Here is a 26,182-nt window from a genome sequence, read left to right as displayed (position 1 = left end):
AGCAGATTTTTCTCACCAGTTTTTAAATTTACCTGCATCTGAATGATTTACCAGGAAACCAGAAAAGGGCATCCAGTACCTGACTGAGAGGGGATTCATCCCTGACACACCGGTTGGCGTGGCTCACTTCCTGCTGCAGAGGAAGGGCCTGAGCAGGCAGATGATTGGAGAATTTCTTGGCAATCGGCAGAAACAGTTCAACAGAGATGTCTTGGAGTAAGTATGATCCCTCGTCCACATGCACAACAACAAAAAAGGCTGTATGTACCAAAACATCGGGGCCATTGCTGCAGATAATTTAAAAAAGAGGAAGAGTGGCACGCATGGCTCAAAAGCTCAAACCAAGAAATCCACATCTTCAGGACCCGAAATCCCTCAAAACATCTTCTTTTATAAATACTGAGGTGTTCTGTGTGATAGAATCTAGGCCAGCTAAGCCCTGTGAGATATAAAAGGATTGATGATGAGCACCAAACCTGCTGTATGCCATGCTTGTGTTTGATTTGTCTGTCTCCGTCTGTCCCCTCGTGCACCAGCTGTGTGGTCGATGAAATGGACTTCCAGGGCATGGAGCTGGACGAGGCTCTCAGGAAATTTCAGAACCACATCCGTGTTCAGGGGGAGGCCCAGAAGGTGGAGCGGCTCATCGAAGCCTTCAGGTTGGATCACCCACTGACACGCAGTGTTTCACAGTGAACGATTGTGTTTTAGGAGAGACAGGGAGGAAAACTCCTGTGCTGTGTTTATACTTATGCTTACATAAACTACATGTATCTGTTTCCTGTTGTGAAGAAAGGTTGCTGACTCTGAACCTGCGTAATGATCGCTAAACCACACAGTTCCTGAGCACATATTTCACAAAAAGTGTTGCAACAAAGCATGTAATAATATGTTGTGCTCATGATGCTAGAAACATTTTATACAAAGTTTCATTGACTTTTGAAAAGTTATTGCCGGGTTTACTCAAGGACAACCAGTTCTTACTGTTCTCTTCTGGAGGTGTAGAGAACGCTTCCTCACCACGAGCATGGTTCACAGGTTTGTGTGCGTTTTGTAATCCGAGGTCGGTTGTAAGTTGAGATGGCTCATATTGTTCTCCCGTCTCTTGTTTCCAGCCAGCGCTACTGCATCTGCAACCCCACGGTGGTGCGGCAGTTCAGAAACCCGGACACCATCTTCATCCTGGCGTTCGCCATCATCCTCCTCAACACTGACATGTACAGCCCCAACGTCAAGCCCGAGAGGAAGATGAAGCTGGAGGACTTTATCAAGAATTTGAGAGGTAGTAAAAGCAGTGACTGATGTGAGGATGCAAGGATATGCTATTTATGAACAAAATATATTTACTGATATTTCACAGATGTGCTACATGCATCATCCACCCTTGAACGTAATTTACAGTGTATATTATGCTCTTCTCATTCTTGCAGATGAATGACTAGTTTCTTTGATTAATTCTTCCTCATTATCCGAGTCTGCTGTTCTGACACTGCATTTTAATACAACCCTTGACTTTCACTGTATGCTGTATCGTAATTCGGCTCTTCCCTGTGTGCCAGGTGTGGATGATGGGGAAGACATCCCGAGGGAGACTCTGGTCGGCATCTATGAGAGGATCCGCAAGCGAGAGCTCAAGACCAATGAAGACCACGTCTCACAGGTGCAGAAGGTTGAGAAGCTCATCGTGGGAAAGAAACCAGTGAGTATTGTTTATTGTCGAAGTTCACTAAAAGGTATTATGATTTTCAAGGTATGACATGAATCTCTGAGGCATCTTTGGTCTCTAAGATGTAGACAGTGTTGATTATTATTTACTGAGGACTGCCTAGAATCACTTTGTACAGATATGATATGAGATGACACTTTACTCCTGATTTACTAACTCCAGCACTTACAGAGTCATAGAAGGAGCAGGGAGATTTTGGAAAATCTGTCCTTTGTACCTTTGGGTATTGTTGTGTGAAAGGGGACACGGGCCTGGGTTTAGACCTTCACGCTAGTGATTTTAACACACCCAAAGCCCTTTAGAGGTGTCAGAGACTGCTGCAGTCTGATGAAAAATGGGCACTTTCTGCCACCTTAGCACGTTATACTTACTTAGTTTTAGCGGTAAAAGTGGTTGAACACAGCATTTAATTAACCAGCTTAAGTTACATCACAATCATCAATTGATTCACTAATTATTAGTCAGTTTATTTCTGTGTATGAATACTGAGCACGAGCTATTGTTTAATTGAATTCTGACTGTGCTCCAGCCCGTCAGGAGCAGCATTTCGCCATCTGCAGGCAATGATGTTGCTTTCATGTGTGAAGGTTAAAAGTGTGATTAACCTATGCAGCCTTGGGGAGAGGCATATCTTGCATGGAGGACCTTGTTTCAGTTGGCTTCTAGTGGGATGATGGGTTGCTCTGCCAGTAATAATTTAATGTATTGAAAAATGATCCCTCGTCACCATTTAGCTGCAGAATTAAAAGCCCGGGAGGACTCTCGGTAAAACGTTTTAGTATAAAACCACACTGGAATTCCTCTCCATAATAATCGGGTCCACTTGTGCAGCTCAGAGCTGGCTTCTAGGGGAGGATCTGTTTTCATTCCAGCATCATTACAGACTCCCTGGAGTCCGGCAGCAGAGAAAGACCACCACCCAAGTATACAGCTATAGGTGTACAGTCTGCAAAGGGCAAATCCTTATATGTGCACATGAATAAGAAAGGGAGATTTTCAGGTTGTCAGGGGCAATAGTAACATAACAGCTGCATATAACATCTTCTCTGTCCTCCCTTTTTAGATTGGATCACTGCACCATGGCCTGGGATGTGTAAGTAGGCTAAATATCCATAAATCATACTACTGTATATTTGATCATTCTCATTCATTATTTCACTTTATGCGCACAGCTTCCTCTCCTCTAAACGCTGCACTTAATTTTCATCACGCAGGTAGTTTTAGAGCCAGATTACTTACAGAGGCAGGAACTTTTCCCCCCGAAGCCTCACATCTGTTACTGAGGGATGAGCTGTCTCTGCTGTACCCTGGAGACAGAATCGACAGACATAAATTCTTGGGTGGCATTGAGCTGCAGTGTTTACAGTTTCTGTGCTCAGCAGGGTGTACATCACCGCTGGGCGCATGCCATGCATATGCCTCTTAGTCACAGAGTGCACTGTAGCGCCACCGTTTTTATGGAGATTATTAGTTGTCATAATTTTTATGGGAGGAGCGATGCGCTGACTAAGCACTAGTTGTACTATATTATTTTGTAATGTATTACTGCTCATTATACAGTTCCATTGGTAAATGTTCTGGACTCCTTTTCTTGTATGTGAGTTCAGGTTAAGAGTTGAACAGGTTACATCTGTGCATTAGTTCTAAAAATGAAGGTAACCATTGCAACAATACTTATGCTACATGCCATATTACCAGTAAACTTTAATAGGTGCTAAAAGGATGACAAACAAAATATCAATATTGTTTATTGGTGCTTTAGCTGCCACCTTAGAATCTGCTACATGTTAACATACACACTGTACAGGATCATGACTTTAACAGAGATATCCTCCGCTTCTGCTGTCATGGTATCAGTGCGATAACACTTGTCAAGGTGGCCTGATATTTTATATTTGTTAAGGTGGGCCCGTCTGAAATTCTATGCACTACACACTCAATATGTGTACTATCGTTCAACATACATTTGTGTAAATAAGTAGTTGCATGTATCTTTTCAAACATACTGGTCAGCATAGAAGTGCCAACCAACCTCACCTCTCCAGGCATTTGCAATAATCCCCCATCTAGCGCTTCATGATGACAATGATAATCACATAATACATCCTTGATATGGATGAATTAAGAAGAGATATAAGAAGTAACGCAAGTCACAGATGAACTCCTTGTGGATCTTGCAGATACCTTCGTCGTCAAATCCTGAAATTACGGCACGAGGCAACAACTAGCGTTACTCCAATTTTTTCTTAATATGTAACAGCTTGTGTGAAGTGTAATGTTTAAGGCTAGTTTATTGTGATCATGTGCACTGTGGGATATTTGTGCCGGTGTCCAGTGTTTGCATGCTGAAATATTTAGCATGCATCAATTTCACATGCCCTTTTAACAAACTCAGTAGTTGTTAGTATGGAATTTCTGATGGGTCCTAAGTCTCAATTCTCTCAACTAGCACTAAAAAAGGTCACAAATAAATACTTTCATTTTAAAAGAAGGCTAAATGATTTCTTAAAACAAGTCACCACTGTAGTTTTTGCTGAATGTTGCTCAGTTGGGGGTAAATAGTTAATTTGTTCGGAACTATTTGAGCTGCAGATTTGGTGCATGAGCAAGTATTTTTCATCCTATTTATAGGAACATGGACACTCAGTGCAACATTGTGGTTCATTTATGGCAGTTTAACAGTTTTGGAAGTACAGAAGAGTAGGCTATGTCAGGCTGTGGCTACAGAGCCATTAATAGGATCAGTTCATTGTCGCTTTTTGTCTTTTCATGGAATTTGTTGACAATAAGAAAACTATGCAATCACCAGATTTAACACCGCTTAAGTCATTTTTCGACAAACATTCCAACTTTGAGGATTTGCTGCTTGTCTTTGTCTTTTCTGGGTTAAGTTAAAGACTTTGAGTTTAAGTAATTGTAACAGGCGTTCACTGTTCTCTGACATTCTATAAACTAAAGAATTACTTGATTAAATAATCAGCAGATGGCTGAAAATCATAACTAGCTGCAGCCCTGATGCTCATGCATCACTGTGAACGCTGAGAGGAATGCAAAACACATTGGAGCAAATCAGTCATCCTTTTGCTACACCTCCGTTAAAGTCTGCTCAGAGGAAGAGGTGACTTCTGTTCCTTATTACCTCGTGGACCGAGGCCATAATGACCTCTGAAGTGTCGGTATCTGTGCTCGTTTTTTTCTGCCTTGTAGGTGCTGTCGCTGCCCCATCGCCGGCTGGTGTGTTACTGCCGCCTGTTTGAAGTGCCAGATCCCAATAAGCTCCAGAAGCTGGGCCTGCATCAGCGGGAGATCTTCCTGTTCAACGACCTCCTCGTGGTAAAAGCCCTCTCCTCTCCTCTCCTCTCCTCTCCTCTCCTCTCCTTTCCCTTTAGACCAACCCTTAAATATTCTCTTCGTGTGATTTCAGGTAACCAAGATTTTCCAGAAAAAGAAGAACTCGGTGACGTACAGCTTCAGACAGTCTTTCTCTCTGTATGGAATGCAAGTCATGCTGTTTGAAAATCAGTGTAAGTGTTTTATTCTGTCTTTATCCCTGCGGTGTGTTAGCTGACAGTGTTTATATCGCAGGGTTTGATTTAGCGCAGTGACACATGCAGCAGGAAGGGGAAGTCAAAGCAATGGGCTGTGGCATCGTTTATTCTCCCAGCTTCAGACAGATTCGCCCAACGTGTTTTAACTCGGTTTTGATCAATGGCCCTTGTGTAAATGCCTCTCCCTCTGTTTGCTGTTGCCCCAGATTACCCAAATGGAATCAGGCTTACATCAGCGATACCAGGTGCGGACATCAAAGTCCTCATCAACTTTAACGCACCCAACCCCCAGGACCGCAAGAAGTTCACAGATGACCTGCGAGAGTCCATTGCCGAGGTCCAGGAAATGGAGAAATACAGAATAGAGTGTGAGCTGCCTTTTTTCCCCCCTCCCACCCCCCTCTAAGTCTGCCTACCTCAGGCTGTGTGAAGTAGAAACAGGGCATGGTCCTCATTACTCAACTGTGGCACTTTACAAGGGAGACTTTTTACAGAGTTCACAGGATGGCTAAGAGAGGGGAGAGGCGTTTTTTTCTGTACAATCAAAAGGCAATTTTGTTAAGACATCCAAGAACAGGATGTTGGAAATTATGCAGATGAATAATGGACATTCATGAGTTTCAGACGGCGAAAAGTGGCTGAATACATTACCGAGAAGTTATAAAGTCATTCCCTGGCCGGAGTGAGATGTGAAAACCGCTGTCACTTACCTCAGCCTTTCCTTGGCTCCTTTCCTTTCCACAGCTGAGCTGGAGAAGCAGAAGGGGGTGGTGAGGCCCAGCATGTCGCAGAGCTCCGGCCTGAAGAAGGAAGCTGGCAACGGGAGCATGAACCGCGCCAGTCTGGATGACACCTACGCCATGGGAGAGGGCCTGAAGAGGAGCGCCCTCAGCAGCTCCCTGCGAGACCTCTCCGAAGCAGGTAAAGCCAAAACGTCTGTGCTGTGAACCAGCTGATGGAGAAGGCTCTCCTTCTGTCATCCACCTCTCTGTGATGATATCAAGGGGATAAAAATAGCAAAATGTTGTTTCACGGCACCATACATTGATTTTAGATTTCTCCCCTTTAAATCCACTATCTAACTCACTCATGATTGATTAGTTTGGTCTGGACGGTGTGTCCTTCAATGTTTAACTTCTTTTGTACTTGGCATACTTTGTTTTAGAGAGACTTAAGGCGTTCGCCACCTGTTCCCAATTGAAAGACTGAGCACGGGCCTATTTGAGACGAAGAGAAATGCAGTTTTTCTAGATTTGTCTTCTCAGTGATGAATGAAATTGCCAGGCAGTTCTCACCCCCGATCATTTGGATGAGTTTATTCCTGAACATTCCCATTCATGTTTTAATCGTCACTTTTAATTTAGCACTTTTGCACTCCTGAGTTTCTTCTATCCGAAGACATTTCATGATAAGCTTGTGTTCTGTTTTGTTTTTTTCAACCATCATGTGCCTTTTCCTCTCACGTATATTTGTGAACCAAACAAATCGGTGCTGATGCGAGCCATTCTCAAGCAGCGGCGAGATCAAGATTTAGCCTCAGTCTTGGTGTTAACAGTCATTTCACATCCATGAATATCAGTGTTTAACACAGCCGCTCCGCCTCTGAAGCAAGAATGCATTTCATTCATTACAGATAACAGCTATGTGAAGTTATCAGGTGATTAGCTTGATAACAAAATGAAATCCAGTCAGGGGTCTGCCTCGCTGTTGGTAATACGATACGCTTTGTTCTTACGATCACTACCTCAATGGGAAATGATAGGTCAGTCAGTGAAGCGGTCTGCAGAAGTCCCTCCGCCCTCCTGTCTCCCGTGTTTTTCGATGCAGGATGTGGCATGTTAGTGGGGTCATTTCTGTTAAGTGTTTTCTTTTTTCCTTTCCTGCCATACTCCATTTCATGTGTATTTACTGTGTTATCTCCATACACATCAGGTATTTTCCTGTATATGTGTGATTATTGGTCATGTATCATTGGCTGAGTGTGCCTATAACAACAGCAAGAGAGCTCTGTTCGCCCTCAGACCTGTATATGCCTGTACATCCCATGTGCAACAACCACTGTATTGCTTTTGATGTGTCTCCTCCTTTGTGACTGTCACTGAGACTGGCTTTTCGCCAACCTTAACCCTTGTGCAAATCTACATCTTGTGACAACGTTAAGAAAGAGTTGTCACGTTTTAGCGAGTCACAAATTTATTTCGGCATCGAGTTTTCAAAAACAAACCGCAGTCTTTTTAAAACTTCACTGTAGACATTCCTTGGTCTGTCAGACTCGATGCTCATGGAGTCCATATTTGTTGAGATTCATGGAAATGCATTCAAATTTTTAAGCATTGCTTGGCTGAGCCTCCACTTCGAAGTGCGTTTCAAAACTTAAATTTCACTGCAGCTTTAGTTCTCAACCTGAGTGAAGATGTGATTTCGCTAAACAGCTAGCCGCAGTACCACCTGTCACCCACCACCCTCCCAGACCTGAACGCGCTCCCCCCCTTCCCGCCCATATTTGGAACTTACTCACAGTCACAATCCACTGCGCTGCCCCCTACGGGACAGGCGGGCGGCCTAAACGTCTGTAGTCGATCCAGGAGTGCTGACGATCTCTAATCTGTGGTATTGCATGTCTCGGGCAGGCAAGCGGGGGCGTCGCAGCAGTGCAGGATCACTAGACAGCAATATGGAAGTAAGTTGGAAGCAGCTGGTATCCAAGCTACTCTCTATGTGATGATGTGCACTGTGAAAACACACCATTTATTTTTTGGTCTTACACCTTCTTTGCTCCATAGACTCAGTCCATTTGTTTGGATCATTTATTTTTCTTCCTGGGATGCCTTATAACCTGCTTGCCTCAGTTAGTGTGCATGCATGGGTTGCCTGCCTCTGATCCTGCCCCTTTGTGGAAGCCAGAGATCACCTGTTTTGGTCATGTTATATGACCAGTATACACTTTATCTTCAAACAAGCATGACTCTACTAATCCCTCCTCTGATCCCTCCCCTTGTCGCCTGTCTCTGTCTTTCATTCAATCACATCCGAGCGGTTTTCATTTGGTTCTTCTTCTCTGTGGCAGGGTGGTAGCTCTGTGACACTCTAGGAAACTGTACATCTCCCGCAGCCCCTCCTTCTGTCCGGGCCTTTCTTTTTCCCTTATCCACAACTTCTCTTAAGTGCTATAAGGTTCAGGGAGGAACGTAGCCTTCATAGTCAAGAGGTCCGCTGATGGGCTTCACACAGACTTATAAAGATGTGGATTTCATTCATTCATCTTTCCCTCATTTCATGTGTTCATGAGTTCATGTGTTGGGTTGAAGTCTGGGACCCTGAAAATTTCATTCTGCTTTCAAAAGACGTCATATGGTCTTTCTCCAGTCTTAGATGAAGCATGTGCCAAAGGAAACGCTTGATTAGGAGAATTCCCACCTGGATAGTGAGCAGTGTTGGACCCCAGAAAAGGGGGAGAAAGTGTCCGGGCCTGTTGTGAAGTCTGCACACTAGAGCTTAGTTCCTCCTGCCTTCTGACTTCTAGTTGAATGCTACTGTGTGGATGACGAGTTTGCCTGTCACATCCTCTGCATGTGGAAACGATGCCTCCATTGATTATAACAAGTTGCATGTGTGACTCTGAGAGGGTTTGGCACACTGACTGCAATGAAGATGAAATGTTGTCTTTTCTACCCCTGTTAATGTCATTATTTATGCTCCTGATGGTTTTTAATGTAATCGCTATTGTTACTGTTTCAAGCCAGTTAGCTCCTCGACTGCAGAGCTCCTTTGAATATAGGCTCCCTTCACCTTGAAGCTGAAATATTCCTAGTGTTGCTGCTGCCTACCATGAAAACATTTTTAGTTTCTCATTTGCATGCCCTATAACATTTTGCTACTTGTTTATCTGAAATAAGAAAGCTGTGAATTCATCCTGCTGGTGCCTTGTAGCTGTTGTGCAGCAGCACTTGCACAGTGTCTGATGGACATGCTGTTACCTTTTTTCCCACCTGCAGGGGTCCATCATTAGCAGCCCACACACACGCCGGAGAGCCACCACGCCACGTGAGGGCGCACCACGCGGCCATCACTCCATCCCAAACTCAGCATCGACTTCCATCCTTGGGTCGCTCTTTGGCAGCAAGCGAGGCAAACCGTCATCCCAGAGCCACTCTCCTTTCCCGCCCCCTGGTCACCCCACCCTCATATCCCACAAGCCCCACCCGACCAACCTGCACCACACAGCACAGGTGGGACACTCAGTGCAGCCCCAACTCCACGGTCACCATTCCCACTACTGCCAAGTCCCACAAAACCCGCCGCCTTACCACCACCACCACCACTACCACCCCCCTCCGCACACGCAGTACCACCAGCACCCGGCCTACGCCTCACATCCACACCAACACGCCCATTCACAGCACAGCCATTACAGCCAGCATTCCCACCACGCCTCACACTCCCAGCATGCCCCTCATCACCACAGTCAGCAAGCGGGTACGGCACCTGGCGGACCCAAACCCAAACACAGTGGCATCAGCACCGTAGTGTGATGCTCCCAACACAGAGATGAGAGGCGAGGAAGGGACTTAAGGAAGGAGGGACAATTGCTTACACCAAAGGGACTGACAGCATAACTCTATGGCCTGTCCACTGTGTTTTACTGCTGCTGTGATGGAAACCAGTCACATGCAGTCACCTCTTTCACCTCCAGGTCCAACTAATATGCAGGATGGAAATCGGACTCAAATCTTCCACCAGGGGCCTTTTACTTGTTTGCCTGATCATGGGCCTGGCCCCATCAGGGTTTTGTGGGGGCTCTGTACAGGAAGATGCTCTACGTTTTCCACACACACACACACACACACACACACACACACCGCCCGGCCGTGACAGCTGCAGAGAAAATGCGTTTTCTCACCGAGCCGTCCACACTGCTTCATCCCCTTCAATAACCCGTCTCACCTTCACATAATCAGGAGGAGAGACAACATGAGACGAGAACATAGCTGACTGTTTTCTCTGTCGTGACGATGGCAACATTTCCTGTGCACAGCCTCTCGGAAGTCAACTTTCAACTCTTTGGTTTGCAGATCCTACCATCATATGAATGCAATTTGTTGTTGCCTCCCGTAGAGCTCATATGTAGTGAAGAACCTAGATGTAATCATTTCACACTAACTTAAATCAAAGGACAGGTTAAACAACTGAGTCGACCGTCTCAGTCATTGTAGTTCTAGTGCTGTATTTACTGTAGATGACAGCTATATGTGTTGTCTCCTAGCTCTCATAAATAAATGTGCCAATTATTAATGCATAATCTATTTAGTCAAGACTTCATGTACAGTATATTGTGCGTAAAGTAATTTGTAAGATTATACTTACAATTATTATCAGCAAAAATGAATTCTATCAGTATTTTACTGACTCTGTGGTAACAGGATGTAGATCTGAAAGGAGTGAACTCTCATTCAGTCCGGCCTATAATCTGTGGTGGAAGTTTTGCCTTTCAAATGGATCAGAAGGAGCCTCTGGATGGCAGCTGTCGCATATGGGCCCTGAAACGCTGTGCTGTCACAGCTGAAGCCTGAAAGCAGACTTTTCCTGTCAGCACACACAAACGAGAAACTGGGCTGTTTGGTTGGTTTGATCTCAGACAAACTCACACCGTAGCTGCTTCAACTGTAAAAAGTAATGACGTTTTAAAGACAAATTTGGAGCTCGAGTTCATGTCACAAGTGGACGCATTGTGGAACACATTCAGTCTGTTGCCTTTCACGTATGCGACAGCTGCTCTTCTTGACCCTTCAAATCAAAAACAGAAACACTTTATAATCTTCTTTTGCCTTGTTTAGTATGTTTCATTTAAATTCGCCAACAAGGTTTGGTGAGCGAATAAAATCAGTTCTTACACAGTAAAGTATTTTTTTCATCTTTTTTTCTATCATATGTGCAATATCTTTGTAATGATTTTGTACATTAAGAACAACGTGTCCCTCCAATTTCTGCATTTTTTTTTTCTTTTTCTTGTTGCGTCATTATTTATTTATTTTTTTGTTTTGGACCCCTGTCAGAGTCTTTCTCAGTAAATTAATGTGTGGCTGTCCTCGTGGTCTTAGGAGAGGTACAGACTTGGAGTTCAGTGGAATGTCTAGTAAGTGATTTTTGCATGTAATGTTATTAATGTGAGGCTATCCTCTGCACATTGTATAACAAATCAGTGTTACCATAGCAAGTTTAAGTGCAATCATGTTCAGAAAACGCAGACTTGTACTGAGAGTGGAAGTCTGTTATCTTGTTGTCCAGGATGAGATTCAGGTGAAAAAGAAAAAAAAAAAAAAACTTTTTTCATTTCAGAATATATAAATACTTACACAGTTCACAGTGGAAAGAGGAATGTGTGTATATATTTTAATAAAAGGAATATGCTTCTCTTTGGGCTGAACAGAAATATTTTGCTGGATAAGCACATATGGAAGAACACTTTCATTTTTTTCAGGAAATGCAATTATAATATACAAAATGCAAACTGAACAAAGGAACTGGGTATATGTAAAGATTAACTTTCTACATTCTACAAATAAGAGTCTATTCTAGTGTGTAAATTAGTGACAGTAAACTGTTTGTCCCAATATTCAGGTTGTAAATGTATTTTAACATTCACAAATAAAACCATTGCCATAAGTCAGGCTTATTCTCACACACTTTTCCTCATGGGAATTAACAAGGAACGTTTGAGTGGCAGACATATCACATATGGGACACTAATGATCGCTTGAATGTGTCTTTCCATTGATTTCATATCTTTGCTATGAATCTGAAATCTTGGGATGATGTAAAGCCGCGGAGTCTGTTGATTTTGGTGTGTGTTGTAGTGCTTCGAATGTCTACAGTCATTCTTTGTGAGAAAGTACCCCAACATTGCACTGCATGGATCATCCTGTGTCCAATTCACTGTGAGCTGATGGGGCGGGGCGGGGAGGGGAGGGGGGGGTCAGCCTATAAATTTTGACTTCTCCTTTGGTTTTGATTAATTTGGAGTTTCCTGATGTTGATGTGTTCTTGTTGTTCCACGTTTGACTGGTAATTATTGAAGCTCAGCATGCATCCATCAACAAAGCCATTGTGTAAATTACAAACCTAAAGAACATTGCACTTCTGTTGTTGAGGGCTTTCATCATGTAAATATGGGATTTTGATGTGCAAGCTGATGAACTGCTTGGAAAGAGGGTTTATCTTTATGAAGCTGTAAAAGGGACCAAGACAGGGGTTAAAAGAACTGTACATAATGTGTATATGATCAGTGCTCTATTCTGATATCTGCAGTTGAGATCAGGATGTATATGCATCACCTCATAGATGGACGAGAGGAGTGATATATGAACATATCGATTGTCTCTGCCTCCAGCTGTCATGAACTGACATTTGCTGTAGAAATCAAACACAGACTGTTAGAAAGTTCGCTGCCATTTACACCCAGCTCTCTTTACATACATGCAACCCCCCCCCAAGAAAAAAAACACACACACAAACATACACACATCCTGCTGCAAGCTGTTCAGTCTGGCGCGAGACACATTTTAAAAAAAAAGGAAAAGACAAGAATGGCCTCATTTATATGTGCATTCTGTTTGTACAGTGAGTAGTGAGTCAGTAAGACCCCAGTTATTGTAAAACTTCAACTGTGACAATGTTGAGAACGCAAAATAAACGAATATATGACTTATGGTACGCATGTGTTGTTTTTGCTCTCGGTGTGGTGGTTTGGGGAATTCGGTTGTTTTCTCGTGTGCTGTGGAGAGGTGCGGGGCTTTGGTTCCTGCGCTTCCTTTTTTGGCGGAGGCTGGGCGTGGTTCTCCAGGTGGCTTGGGCTCCAACACAGCTGGGACTCATCACAATCAAGCACAGCACGAAGACTGTGGACTGCAGAGGACTCGTGGCCAGATTGTTTCCGCTGCTTAGTGGTATAGTTGGCCGTTTACTAGCATATATTTACTTTTGTTTCTCTCGGGTCAATTACCAGCGCCTGATCTCTGGTGTCTTTTTCCTTTTTTGCTCGGTGAGTTCTCCTGCGTTGATCTCCAGCTCCAGCCTCTCTGCCTCCACCTGCCTTGAGCCTCTAGTCAACAGCCATCACCACCTAGTTTCACCTGTGCCTCCACCACCGCCTTTAACGCAAGTACTCGCACCACCTGAGCTCTGTGCGCTCCAGCGTATCCCTGAACTGCTCTCCACCTCTCTTTCTATTATCAGTTCAATAAATTCCTGTTTAACCCTTACCTCCTGTCTGCGTGTCTGCTATTGGTCCAAATCCTGCCTAAACATAACACTCGGGTGTGTTAATGGTACTTCATTCAGCAAATGTCTTAGTGAGCACTGAGTCCGCTGTTAGTGTGACTCAAAGGAAACTCTTTTCTCTTTTTTGTATAATGCATTTTACATTAGTGCCTTATCTCTAGGCTCTCATATCATCCACTTCCAGGCTCCACAATACTTTCCACTATAGTGCTGCAGCATTTCCACTAGAGGGCATGCATTAAAGTGCTGTGAAATGAAAAGGGAAATCTGTGCCATTACACCACCTATGGGTGAAAAGTGCACCTGCTACACAGTTCCTTGTAGGATCAGCTGCATGCAACTCATACCTCTCAGCTTTAGACCACTTCTCTGAAGCTGTGGAAGTGTGACCTTTTTATTCTTGGATTGCAGATTTTCTTGGATCACTGCTGCTCAGCCTCATTTTATGCCCGTCCTGCTTTGCAGCTCAGAATTTCCTCGAGCTCATTCAGCGCTTGGCCTTCAAAATATCTCATGGTTCACATCTCATTCACACAAAGCGTTACACGCTCTCCCAGCAGCTCCACCATGTCAGTAATAAACAGCGTGTGGGAGAGCTTCAGATAGCCCCCGCTGCCGTTTTTAATAGATTAACTTTTATCTCCTTTAAGCAGATGGATTCCCTTCATGTCAAATGCGCCATAACCGTGCAGTGTTATTGGTGCACTCCTCACACAGACGTCGTGCTGTAACACAACAGTTACAAAACAGGGACACCTTGAGTTCGGGAGAACTTTTGAACTACTCCTCCGTTCGAATGCAACACTGGACCATAACAGAGAATATATAACGTTATCTAAGAGATGACTGGCGCCACAAGACGTAACTTCCAAGCTGGTTTGACTCTAAAAGGTTTGCACTATTTTTCAATTCAAAAAGAGAGGTTTTACATTCACTTTGTAACTTGGCTATATCTGAATATTTTAGTCCATCTTAAGAATGCACATGAATATTCAATATCTTTCACCTCATAGATGTGTTAATTTGGCATGAACAACTATAATTCTGAAAATTGATCATTTTTGTTTGTTTCTTAATGTTAACCATGTCCTAACGCACAGCTCTGTGGACTGTGTTGTGTTTTAGAATCCTCCGCTGTAACGCCTTACTGAGTGCTGCGCTGTTAGCATCTGCTAAAGCATCCTCACTGCTCTTACTGTGCAAGACAGGACAGGATGCTCTCTGGTTTAAGCTTAGCTGTCCTCCTCTTGGCCACATCAAGTGCACACACGACTGGTCGGTCCTGCCTATGTTCAGCCCTCCGGCCTGCTGGCCTGCTAGTGAACTGCAGCTCTTTAAACCTCATGGAGCTGCCTCATCTGCCCTCAGACACCACAGAGCTCCATGTGCAGGACAACCGGCTCACCTCGGTGTCTCCAGGCCTGTTTGACAGACTGCTTGGTCTGAAGAGGGTCTCACTATCTGGGAATCCCTTCCACTGTGACTGTAGGATCCAGTACCTGAGGAACTGGCTGCTAAAGAACAGGGCTATTGTTTCCAAGGAGCCCACCTGTGCCAGTCCGAGCTCTGTGGCTAGGAAAGCCATCACAGAACTCACTGATGACTACTTTTCTCCCTATTCCCCGGCAAGCTGTACTGATGGGCCTTTTAACGCCATGATGGGGGTGATGCTGTGCTGCCTCATTGTTCTGCTTCTGTGGTGTTTGAGGCTAGCCAAAAAGTCCACCATCATCCTGTACATAGATGAGAGACATTCCGGATTCGAGGCCATCCCTTTGCAGTCACGGAAGCCGAGACACAGGAGGAGGCAGCACACTGGGCTGTCGGAGGTCAGCCGGGACTCTGACTCTCTCAGTTGCACAGAGGATCTAGAAAAACCACTTCTCAACATGGACTTACTGCCACAAGTACTGGATGTGCTGCACAAGAAGCACAATATAAGGATAAACCTGCCTGAGCGACCCCTTCGTCTGCTGCAGTGGAATTACAAAAGCACTGCGAGTGACAAGCAGAGTTGATCCAAGGAGTGCTCAGTCAAGGGCAACTGGCTCCGTCAGTTCTAGCTGACTGGTGGGGGAGTTTCACCTCTGTAGAGTTGTTATCCAGGTCATTGATAACACCTGCTTCGTTTGTGCTCCTGCCTGTTGTAATGGTAGCCGTTAGAAACAGGGTTGAGGTCAGTCACAAGGCAGCCAAACATGTTTCTTTCTTTCTGTTTTTTTTTTTTTTTTTTTTTTTTGATGTGTTTGTTGTTTTGAATAAAGTTAAACTGCTACAGCCATGTCTCCTGAGACTTCTTCTGGGTAAGTGCTTTTTTTCTTTCAATGCAACCTAATTTTATTCAGGGGAATGTGCCTAATTTGCATTATAATATCATGTATTATGCACATTTTAACGTGCTATATCTTAGCATTTTGGGGGTAAAGCTAAACAAATCATGTGTTAATAATGTGCTGACTATACAGATATGCCAACATAAGAAAATATTAAAGCTCTGAGAACTATTTTGGCCTCTAATTGTATCAGAAATGGCCAAGAAGTAAGAGGACATGCTACATGTCTACTACATATCTGTCTCACAACTCAGAAGACAGAGCCAGTTAAGCATTTATGTATGTGGCACAGAGATGGTGCATAACTTGGAGACAAGTCTTGACTGATGTGTGTTGCAGGTGCCTAATTAGAGCGATCTTGGCGTAAACATCTTGGCCAGTTTTCTTTGAAGAAACACAGTTTGCAAGATGAGTGCAATTATTTCTTATATTTTCTTAAGTTACATATTTACAATGAGTAAGTTACTACAAATGGTCAGACATGGGGCGGTAAAAGACTCTGAATAAATGTCTACTTAGCTTTTGTTTTCGAGAGTTTAAAGCATAAAAATGAGCTCTACATTATAAGAAACAGGTTATGGCAGGAAGATATGGTAACATTTAACAAAGATGAAAGTCTCCGGTCTGTGCAAATACTGGTCAAGGCTCTTACAACTAGACAAATGCGGACAGACAGTACTATTAGAGGACAATATTGCACATCAAACAGTTGGTTTTTTTTTTACAGTTAAAATATTACTCTCATATCCATGCATAGATTTTCCAGGGTAAATGGGTAAAAAAAATGGCTAAATGTGTAATAATAAAAAGTCAAATGTTATCTGAATATGCTTCTTAAAAACACTTTGCAGTTTTGGTAATAAATATAAGATGGTTTCAGGATTTGTAATTATCTAAAACATTACTATTATCTAAAAAAATACTTATTAGGGTCAAATAAGGCCATTATTACACGTTTCCTTAATGAAAAACACGTAATTAAAGACTATCACAAAAAACAATATAAAAGAGACAGTAACAGTTACAGATTAATTTTCTCTAAAGTTTGTTAAAAGTTCAGAGGATGACCCATGTTTTGTCAATGCCCTGTCAGGTGGTTAAACAAGTCCACAGTGTTAGGCTCCTACAGGCTCATGCATTAAAGTGGAATACCCTTTAATGCTTCGCTCCCCCTCAGCTAGGACCTCCGTGATCACACAAAACTCTACTGAGGCACAAACTTCTCCTGCTCAAAGATGAGGTCAACAGCTTCCGCCACGTCCTGCACGATGTGGTCCGGCTCCACCAGCGCCGGGTCAAATCTGAAGTCCCGGTGCCCGTGGAACACAGTCTCTTTGATGCAGTGACTCGCATCAGACGGCACCTCTGCGTTGGGGTTGTAGACCCCCGTGCAGACTAGCACAGACTTACAGGAAGTGGCAGAGGGCAGCGCTAGCTCGCTCTCCAGCAGATTGTCCATCTCCTCTTCCTGGGGCACGGCAGCGGTGGACCCTGTGGCGGCCACCATCTTCGCAATGGCTTTGGGGTTCTTTCTAGCAACTCTCTCCTCCAGGTGGCGGTTGTATAGATTGGCGCCGTAGATGTCAGTCATAAGGTTATCCCTGAGAGTGCAGAAGACACAAAGCTCGTCCTGATACTGACATGTACTGACAATGATACTGACAGAGCGTGTTTTCTGCTGCTCCACCGATGAAGGAGCAATTAAAGCAGTCACATAGCACTGCAGTACAAACACAGAACAGCTGCACCAGCAAACAGCAGCACGTGATGAAAAGTTGAACTGAAACATGCAAGTTCTGAGAGGAAAGCGTGACATGTTCTCTGACGCTTGCGGGCGACTGACAGGATCGAGTTCTGTATTTTCATGTGATAGTTCTCACCACTTTGTTGAGTAAACGCCTCAGGCTCTCGAGTCGCTGGCAAACAGCCAGGTGAGGTGTGGTGAGGTGAGGTGATTACGTACTATTTTAGAGCGCAGTGCTCGTTCCTGCTGTCTGCCTCTTTTCATTCAAGTCTCATCACCTCCTTAGTTTATTGCTTAACATTTGCAACGCAGCAAAACAACACTCGTATCTTACCCTATAGCATAAAGGGAAGTGATGGGATGTTTCCACTGCCTCTGCATGGCCTGGCTTCTGATGACGTACTCCGCAAAATGGTAGGTCAGCTCACTGGGTTTCCCAATGAGAGCATCGTACTTCAGCTCTTTACCCGTTATCTTCTTATAGATGTTCTCTAGGCACACAAGAAATGTCCCGTGGCCAAACCTTGAGACGACATGAGACAGCGGAAGACAAAGGGACAGATTTACATCGGCACCTTTGAGAGACTTTAGCTGTGATGGTAATAAATGAAATCCGTCTTTTAAATCCTCTATGCCAGTACTGACTTTTAAAGCTTACCGTGGAGAATGGGCCTCGGCCATCCACATGAGGTCCATGTTGCAGGCCAGCAGGGGGACGTGAGGCGTCTTTTGGGTTTGGTGAACACTGCTGAGATTACCGTTGGTCAACAAGATGTCAACTATCAGCTGCAGGTTGGTCTCCCATCGAATTGGCTCCCCGAACAGAACCACAGCTGTACGTGGAATCAAAAGATCAACATGAAAGATCTTTCATATCAGCGTTATCATAAAGCAGCTGCCAGCGAGTAACTCTGAGACTGACTGCTGATGAACCTTTGAGGTGAGACAAGAAGCACGTCTTCTTACCTTCAACCTTTGGAAGGTTGCCCACAGGATTGGACTGGAATGAAAGAACAGACACTGAACACGTGCTGTGGCGAGAGAACAGTTTCTGTTTCCATAACTGACACATTTCTGCTTTCTGTTTCAACGTCTCACCGGCAGTTTAGGTCTCCTGTTGTGATCCACCATGTCCAGCAATGGGAACGACTCCCTCAGCATGTCAATACTGACAACATTCTTAAAGCCCACACTGGAGACAGAGAGTTAAGGACAAACCAGGAGGGATATGCCAACCTTTAAAACTTTAAATGGGCCACAAATAGAAAAGATAAAGCAAGATTCCAGGATACTTTTTAGCAATTTCCAGGACCGGTCCCTGTCCTGACACCAGCACGCACTTGTCATGAAACTTCTTAAACATCCTCAGGGGACTATGGGACATGATGACTTGATCTTGTGTGATCTGAGAATAGATCAAGAGTCAGGAGAGGTTAATAGCAGAAGTGACAGAGGACACCGGAATAATTCATTCATTACAAAAAACAAAAACAGATCTGCACAGAAAAGCCTCCACAGCGACTTCTCCCAACAGTCTGCCAACTCACAGGCACTCCCAGGATGTGAGACAGCTGGTCTGCTTTTGTCTGCCGGAGGCAATTCCCGGCGTTCGTCACGAAAACAACCGGCACCGCGAACTGGCCCCGAGAGTCGACCAACTTCTCGAACGACTTCTTGGCGGCGGGGATCGGCATCCTTCCGCGGACGAGCACGCCATCGATGTCGAACAGCAGCCCGAAGCGAGGCTGCGGCTGCGAGGGGGGGGGGAGGACAAGCACAAATTGTGGACAAAAAAATGGAAAAGGCGCAGAAAAACAAGCAGCACAGCATTCCGGGGCAATAAAAGCGGAGTGGGGGGGTGATTCGGTTGAAAGACGAGCAAACAGGAGGATTTATGGCTGTGCACAAGCATTTGTACAGATGGGGGATCACAATCGCAATGTTAAATGACTTCAAATGTACTTTGTAGCGTGTTTTAATGTCTGTGAATATGGTTTCCACACGTTTTTTTTTTTTTCTAATATCAGTGACAGGGCTGACTACATCATGACATAATGTGGGCCCTTTATTATTTTTGCAACATACGGGGAAGCCACGGAGAATCCACGGTGGGTACGGACACGGCAGTGCATAGGGGATCTGTTTCCATTGTTAGCATTTAACAAATAATCCTCCAGCTATCCAAACATGCATGTAAAAGGCCGTTTTTTCTCTCATTGTTTTTCCTGTTACTGGGGCTGAGAAGACGGAACACGGTGTATCAGCTATTGTTTTTGCCCTGTTGTTTCCTCGGGCGCATCCACATCTGACAAAGTTCCATACATGACCGTATGCGCCGTCGATCGGACCCGCTGCAAAGACAACCTGAAGCAAAGTATCGCCTTGTAAACAAATGCCTGAGCCGAGGCGCAGCAACAGCTCGGATCGTACCTTGCTTTTAGACTGAGTTCCGCAAAACCCGCACCGAGAACCGACAATCCCAGCTTTTCGTCGGGCTTGACGGTTACTCAGGGTGAACAAACCCCGGTAAAACGACAGGAGTCCCCTCATCTTTATTTATCACCGGGTTTAAAAAAAAAAGAGAAGAATATAAGTGAAAAGAAGCCCGCATGAAGCGTGAAGCCGGCTCGCTCCGGCCGCGCTGGCTGCTGCGCTTCTTTCTTTTTTTCCTCAGATGTTCTCTCTGCTGTAATTTGACTGGGCGAGACCCGATGACGTCATATGATGAGGAGGAGGAGGAGGCTCTCCTGCTGCATCTCTGCCGGAAGGAGCTGGAGAGCTGCATCTGCACCGCAACCCCCGCTGCCATTTTAGACACCGAGGTGGAGCTTTGTGCGTAACGGGCGCAGCAGCAGCAGCGGCTCGGCGGAGAGCAGAGCAGGGCTGCAGATAGCACACAAGCCATCTGATCCCTATCACATTCCTGCGTGTGTGCGTGCACATATTCCACGGTGCGTCGTTCTTTTGCACAACAGGGACACTGATGAACCTTCTCCATTTTACCGTCAGGACGCAGCCAGTTTGGTCACTGGTGTCACATGCAGTGATGTGCCCTCATGGCCTGGATGTGCCTCAGAGTGGCTAAATTTTGCTGCTGGGGAGCAAAAGAAATTTGACAGGGAAATCTGAGTCTATCTGTTACACATGGCAGAATTCCCTTTCCTGTTTTACACAAAGCACTCTTTAAATGTCTTTAAAGTCGTTTTTTTTTTTTTTAAATAGAAGAGTGGGTGCGCAAATATAAAGGCAACACATTGTTCAGCCTTTTAGGATAACAAAAGGGCAGATTGCAGGAATACCAGAGAAGGTATGCGGTTAACCTGCAGATCAGGTGAGATGTTTGACCGATAGCTGCAGAAGGACAAATGCCTGCAAAGGAAAGGCATCTCAAAACAAGCACTAAAACTAAGCCACTGAAATCAGACAACAGGTCTTCCCCGTGCTCCTCCAGCTTTATTGATAGTTTAAAATTACATTTCTATTTTCTAGGACTTCAGTTGCACTTTCCTTCCGACTTAAAAACTGAGTACAAGCAAATGGTATTTATACAGTAGTCTACGTGATATTGTACAAAAATAACATTTTGATTTCTGTGAAAACATTTCATTCCCAAATAACTCCTGATTCTGCTGTCCTGATGACTGTTCTTGATGCTAAATTTTGCCAAGGTATAAAACAAATAAAGAAAAGAAAAAAACAAACAAAACAAAACAAAAAAAAATCCAAAGCCATTTTAAAAGTAAAAGTATACCTTGGACTACCAAGTGATATTTAAATTGTAAACAGATTTCTATAAAAGAACGTGTTTCTTTCAATACCTCCAAAATTTTTATATCTTAGCAATATAACATGTAGTTTGTTATCGCCCGCTTAGCTGCTTGTAGGGCTGAAATGCATCATGTTATGAACTGTTTCCATGTCATACTCTCTTGGCCAACTCATCCCACTAAAACAAACCAAAATAACCATACATGGAAGTTCGGTTTCCATTTACTCCCTTCTTCTATTCTCATTTTACTGAAGCTCTCTTCCACAAGCTCAGAGGTCCTATAGATTCCCATATGTTTAGTCCCATTTATTCATCTCTGATCACCAGTGGCTTGGAAAGGGGGGCTCTTTAACAAAGCATTATACATAACACTGCTACCAAACTAAAACATTTTTGTATTGAATGCAGAAAGATATTTTTTCACCCCTTTCATTGTGTTTCATGTCGAGAGGCTCACTGGCCTGGGACTAGCCTCTGTTAGCCAAACTTTGGCCAGTGAAGAGGATTCAGAGAAAATAATACAACCAACCATCAATCTGAAAAAAGGAGGGGCAACAGAGGGCACTGATTATGCGCTGGCTTCAATGGTGCAGTCTTTTGCCAGGTGGCCTGCCTTTCCGCAGTTGTAGCAGTTAGTCTCGCTGGCTTTACTGCATTGCACAGCAACGTGACCAATCTCGCCACACCTGGGGGGGGGGGCGGGGGGACGGGACGGGACAAAAGTTGACGGTTTCAGAAGACAATAAACCGTAAAAATTAAACCAGGAACACAACAAGCTCACTTAAATGTTAGAGAGAAGAGACAGGGATTGTCAATCATTTCATACAGAATGCCAGACATGCTGGCCCCGAAGCTAAAAGAAAATAAAGGACCAGAACTGAAGACTCACCTGTAACATTTGACCTTATCGCAGATTTTCTGGATGTGGCCAAACCCACCACAAGAGTAGCACTTCTGTTCGTTGGCATGATCACAGTCACGCGCCATGTGGCCAGCTTTGCCGCAGTTGTAGCAGAGCTGCTCCCTCTCCTTTTTGGGCTCCTTGCAGTCCCGGGAAATGTGGCCACTCCTGTGACAGTTGTAGCACGCTGAACAGGAGAAAAGAAAAAAAAAAGTGTCAGAATGTATTACTGTTAAATTCAGGGAAATTTGGTGAAAAATAAATATTAAATCTTACAAATACTATGCTGCGAGGGGTACCATGGAAATCAAAATGTGGTCAGTACGGCTGTAACAGTGTTCTAAGAAAACACCACCTGACACCAACTAACTACTACTGAAACAGAAGAAATACAACTGCAATGCACACCATCCTCAGTTTGGTCACAGTCCCGGGCCATGTGTCCTTGGTCTCCACACCGATAACAGAACAGCTCTGTAATGACAGAAAGACAATGTTTGTGCAGCAGCAAAACAGTAAAATTCAAGCACTTTCAAGGTAACTGAGTCAAAAATTTCCAGTCTCCTGGGAGCTTAATCATCACATCTAAATTATTATTACTATAAATGCAGTAGTGGATACACATATATATAAAAATAATCACTTACCAGCTATTCACAGTTACTTTGATTGGCTGTTTTGATCATGATTATTAAACTAATGCTTGCTAATTTCAACATTCGGAGACAGAAATGTGACAGGATTGTTTCATTTCAAAATATTAAAAAAAATTTAGTTTATATGACTGATGTGTAGATAAAACACCAGACTGTTGAAAAACCAAGCATCTTAAAGGATTATATTCAAATTCAAGCATATTCCTAACCTTGAAAACATAACGTTTAAAATTAAGAATTTAAGACTCTATAAATTCTGAAATTAACACTACATAGTTTTAATTTACAGCTCTCCCAAAGTGTTTCTCCTCAAATTAATGTGCTCCATCAGGAGTGCTCCGCTGAGACCCATCTGTAATCCAAGTTATTAACTTTTTATCCACAGAATGTGGCCTTAATAACATAAAACATAGTACCCTTGCCTCGTCCCCGACCCCTGCTGCTGCGTGCACGTGAACCGCTGGCATTTGGGCAATTCTTAATCCAATGCCCAGAGCGGCCACATCCAAAGCACTCGCTGTTGCTGCCCAACTCCATTATCTAGACAAAAAAATAATAATAATAATAACACATATTAGTTAACAAAAGCTCCTAATAAAATCTCTACACACATAATTGAACTCACACACAGCCTACACTGGGCGCAAGAAACTCTTTTTCAGCTGTCTATCTCACCAGGCTTTCTCACCAAACACAAAAAAAGGAAGATAATTCTAGCTTGGTGTGCGCCACCATTTTTTCACCTGGTTTTGTGCCGAATGAATTCAGCTTTGGCCCCCTAATAGGCCAGCCTCTCTGAAAATGTGTGCACGTGCATTCCAGCCGACAGAATGCCGTATCATATTTTAACCCAGTGACCCAGTTATGCACATGTCACAGGCATGACAGCACATGGATGCGAGGTCAAAAGGGTTAGGGGTTTGAATGCAGCCTCTCAAACAATTAAGCTGCTTAGTGTGATATTAAAATCTATAAGCACTGATGAGGCCTGTTAGTCTTGTCACTGGTAGCGAAATCTGTTTGGACTTCTTATTAAGAAGAACACTTAGTGACATAATGCGATTTCGCATTTAAACACACATATTATGCTGTTTGTTATATCTGGAATGAACGCCTGTTGATCAGTAAATCTTTCCTTTTAGCTGATGCAGCCATTTGCACTGGTGTAAAACAGTAAATGAACAGCTGATGGGATTGTTTGGTGCAGCCAGTGTACACAATGAGTGCTATGTCATCCAGAATGGCCTGATCATGAGCATAATAAAACTGTCAACATAAACTCTATTACTTTTACACAATTCTTTATGACGGAGTCAAGTAACAGCACAACTCACACACCAGTACAGCAGGTGTCAGTTTAGCTTGGTGACTACCGGGGGAACTAATCTACGATCAAGAAGGAACAAATTTCAGCTGCGATGTCTAATCATCATTGGCCATCAGACTACAACTAACTACCAAGCTAACTTACACGATTTCGTCAATGGAAACATGTTGCGAGGCCAAACTTCTGTTTGTTGACAGTGCTAAAGACATCAAGTCAAGAAGAATGTGGGTTAATGAGTAATCAAGCTCCTCGCCATTAGCACCCATAAGATGACGAAGGTTAACAAAACGAGACATCTGCATTTGAAGTAAACGTTACCTTTGTGGAAGAGGCTAACTTGTTGCTTCCAATTCATATAACGGTGCTACAATTTCACGCCGGGCCTAAATTTCTATCTTATATATCAGGGATCCACTAAATGGCTTAATTATGTTGCTCCAGTAATCAACATGTGATAGCTTCTTTGCACTGGAGTACAGACAGCTGAGTTTTGATTATTCCCTGTGATTTGGTTAAATTTAGTGCTACAGGCCACTTACTACTACAGAAACGGCCATGCTGTGGGTTGTATGCTAACAGGAAAAGCTAGCTCCAGAGGGCAGTCCAGGCGCATCGTGTTACAATTTACATCTACTCAAATAGCAAGCCCTGTGTCAAACAAAGATAAAGAAAACCCGACTCGTATTATAAGCACCTGCGGAACCTCCACTCGCAAGTAAGTAAACCACACGACGCCCACCGATATGTTTTTAAGGTTGCTGAACAGAATGAAATGCCAAAGGTTGAAGCTCCGCTAATGTCGGCCTACTCACATTGATATTTCTGCGCACTCGCCAGATCCTAACGGTACTGCCGCTGCTGGCTAACACACGCTAGCGGACCACCTCACGACCACGACTAATAAACACGGTTCAGTCGACGATTAGTCTTCTTTGTCTAACGGGAACGTGTCGATTCAACGCGTGTAGTGATGAGGATTTACTGGACACGGTTTCTGACGGATATTCAAGCGAATATACCATATAAACAAAATTTCCCGCGCAGGGCGCACACGCCAAAGTCGTTGTAACGGTCTAGCATTAGCAGGCCGGACTGAGAATCCGTTGCTCCATTAGAGCGACCAGGCCAAAGCAGTGCGTTTTTATAGAAGAACCCCGACCAAGCGTCCAATTCTCCGTTCCGGTCGACTCTAACGGTTCGTAATTTCACAGTTTACACATAAACAACATCTCATGATTAAATACATTTTTGTGCTGTTTTAATGCTTACCTTGCTGGCTACCTAACTATGTCAGTGTTTACGCCTCCTTCTTTGCGCTACATGCGGTGTGAGCGAGAGTTCCTGAATTGTCATTCACAGTATCCAGTAGAAATCTGCATGGTCATTGGCCGAACACCCCATAAACACCCAATCACACACGATGATGTCTGGACACCGCCTCTATGAATCAGCCAATCTTTGATACGGATCCATTTTCCATTAATCGACTGGCGTCTTTTTATCCATTAGATTTGTAGCGTTCAAAATGTCATTAAATTATAAGCATCACGGAATATACTCATACCAGTATACTTATACTACAATCGGTACTACGTCTACTACTAAAATAACAATAATGTGCAAGTCTAAACCCATGTGCAATTCTCCATTCCCTGAACAATTTTTACATTTTTCCATTAGCAGTAATATTTGTATACTGCTACATTATACACACACACACACACACACACACACACACACACACACACACACACACACACACATAGAGAGAGAGAGAGAGAGTATATATACATATATACAGTTTTGATTTTTTTTAAATTTTGTGTTTTATTCATTTCTGTCATAATTAAAAAGGTTCATATAAGAGCCACACAAGATGCATTCTATTCTTTACATTTGA

The 26,182-nt window shown here is 43.7% G+C and overlaps 4 protein-coding genes across 14 annotated transcripts in view; 2 read left to right on the top strand and 2 right to left on the bottom strand.

Annotated features, from left to right (window-relative positions):
* Window positions 1-12,984, top strand: part of iqsec1a (IQ motif and Sec7 domain ArfGEF 1a) — a 92,908-nt gene extending 79,924 nt beyond the window's left edge. For 7 of the 10 annotated variants that reach the window (XM_070967594.1, XM_070967596.1, XM_070967598.1 and 4 more), the window contains 11 exons: window positions 55-216; window positions 537-659; window positions 1,116-1,282; window positions 1,560-1,699; window positions 2,790-2,819; window positions 4,934-5,059; window positions 5,151-5,250; window positions 5,481-5,642; window positions 6,019-6,195; window positions 7,905-7,954; window positions 9,270-12,984. In XM_070967594.1, coding sequence (XP_070823695.1) covers window positions 55-216; window positions 537-659; window positions 1,116-1,282; window positions 1,560-1,699; window positions 2,790-2,819; window positions 4,934-5,059; window positions 5,151-5,250; window positions 5,481-5,642; window positions 6,019-6,195; window positions 7,905-7,954; window positions 9,270-9,806 — 1,774 coding nt within the window. In that variant the 3' untranslated portion in view covers window positions 9,807-12,984. The remainder of the gene's footprint in view (window positions 1-54; window positions 217-536; window positions 660-1,115; window positions 1,283-1,559; window positions 1,700-2,789; window positions 2,820-4,933; window positions 5,060-5,150; window positions 5,251-5,480; window positions 5,643-6,018; window positions 6,196-7,904; window positions 7,955-9,269) is intronic. The other 3 variants (XM_070967601.1, XM_070967602.1, XM_070967604.1) reach the window with 1 other exon arrangement.
* A 1,434-nt stretch (window positions 12,985-14,418) lies between these two features.
* Window positions 14,419-15,625, top strand: gp9 (glycoprotein IX platelet). The gene is made up of 2 exons (XM_070967618.1): window positions 14,419-14,442; window positions 14,765-15,625. Exon 2 carries the CDS (start codon window positions 14,766-14,768, stop codon window positions 15,567-15,569), a length of 804 nt encoding a protein of 267 aa, XP_070823719.1. The 5' UTR covers window positions 14,419-14,442; window position 14,765; the 3' UTR covers window positions 15,570-15,625.
* Window positions 15,626-16,294: 669 nt separating this feature from the next.
* On the bottom strand, window positions 16,295-20,323 carry LOC139334616 (haloacid dehalogenase-like hydrolase domain-containing 5). Its single transcript, XM_070967617.1, has 8 exons — window positions 20,059-20,323; window positions 19,176-19,379; window positions 18,921-19,033; window positions 18,727-18,820; window positions 18,595-18,628; window positions 18,287-18,461; window positions 17,963-18,151; window positions 16,295-17,485 (listed from the first exon to the last, which is right to left on the bottom strand). Exons 1-8 carry the CDS (start codon window positions 20,176-20,178, stop codon window positions 17,089-17,091), a joined length of 1,326 nt encoding a protein of 441 aa, XP_070823718.1. The 5' UTR covers window positions 20,179-20,323; the 3' UTR covers window positions 16,295-17,088.
* A 738-nt stretch (window positions 20,324-21,061) lies between these two features.
* cnbpa (CCHC-type zinc finger, nucleic acid binding protein a) lies at window positions 21,062-25,626 on the bottom strand. 2 transcript variants are annotated; one of them, XM_070967620.1, is made up of 6 exons: window positions 25,552-25,614; window positions 24,427-24,481; window positions 23,372-23,495; window positions 22,708-22,773; window positions 22,288-22,486; window positions 21,062-22,083 (listed from the first exon to the last, which is right to left on the bottom strand). In XM_070967620.1, the coding sequence occupies exons 3-6, from the start codon at window positions 23,490-23,492 to the stop codon at window positions 21,966-21,968; spliced, it is 504 nt and encodes a 167-aa protein (XP_070823721.1). In that variant the 5' UTR covers window positions 23,493-23,495; window positions 24,427-24,481; window positions 25,552-25,614; the 3' UTR covers window positions 21,062-21,965. The 2 variants fall into 2 exon arrangements, with proteins under 2 accessions (XP_070823721.1, XP_070823720.1); XM_070967619.1 differs by lacking the exon at window positions 24,427-24,481 and having other exon boundaries at window positions 25,552-25,626.
* Window positions 25,627-26,182: the final 556 nt, after the last annotated feature.

This window comes from Chaetodon trifascialis, chromosome 8 (assembly GCF_039877785.1).
Source record: "Chaetodon trifascialis isolate fChaTrf1 chromosome 8, fChaTrf1.hap1, whole genome shotgun sequence".
Lineage (NCBI taxonomy): Eukaryota > Metazoa > Chordata > Actinopteri > Chaetodontiformes > Chaetodontidae > Chaetodon > Chaetodon trifascialis.
Note: the sequence above shows the minus strand (reverse complement) of the source record. Positions and strands in the feature narration are given on the sequence as shown.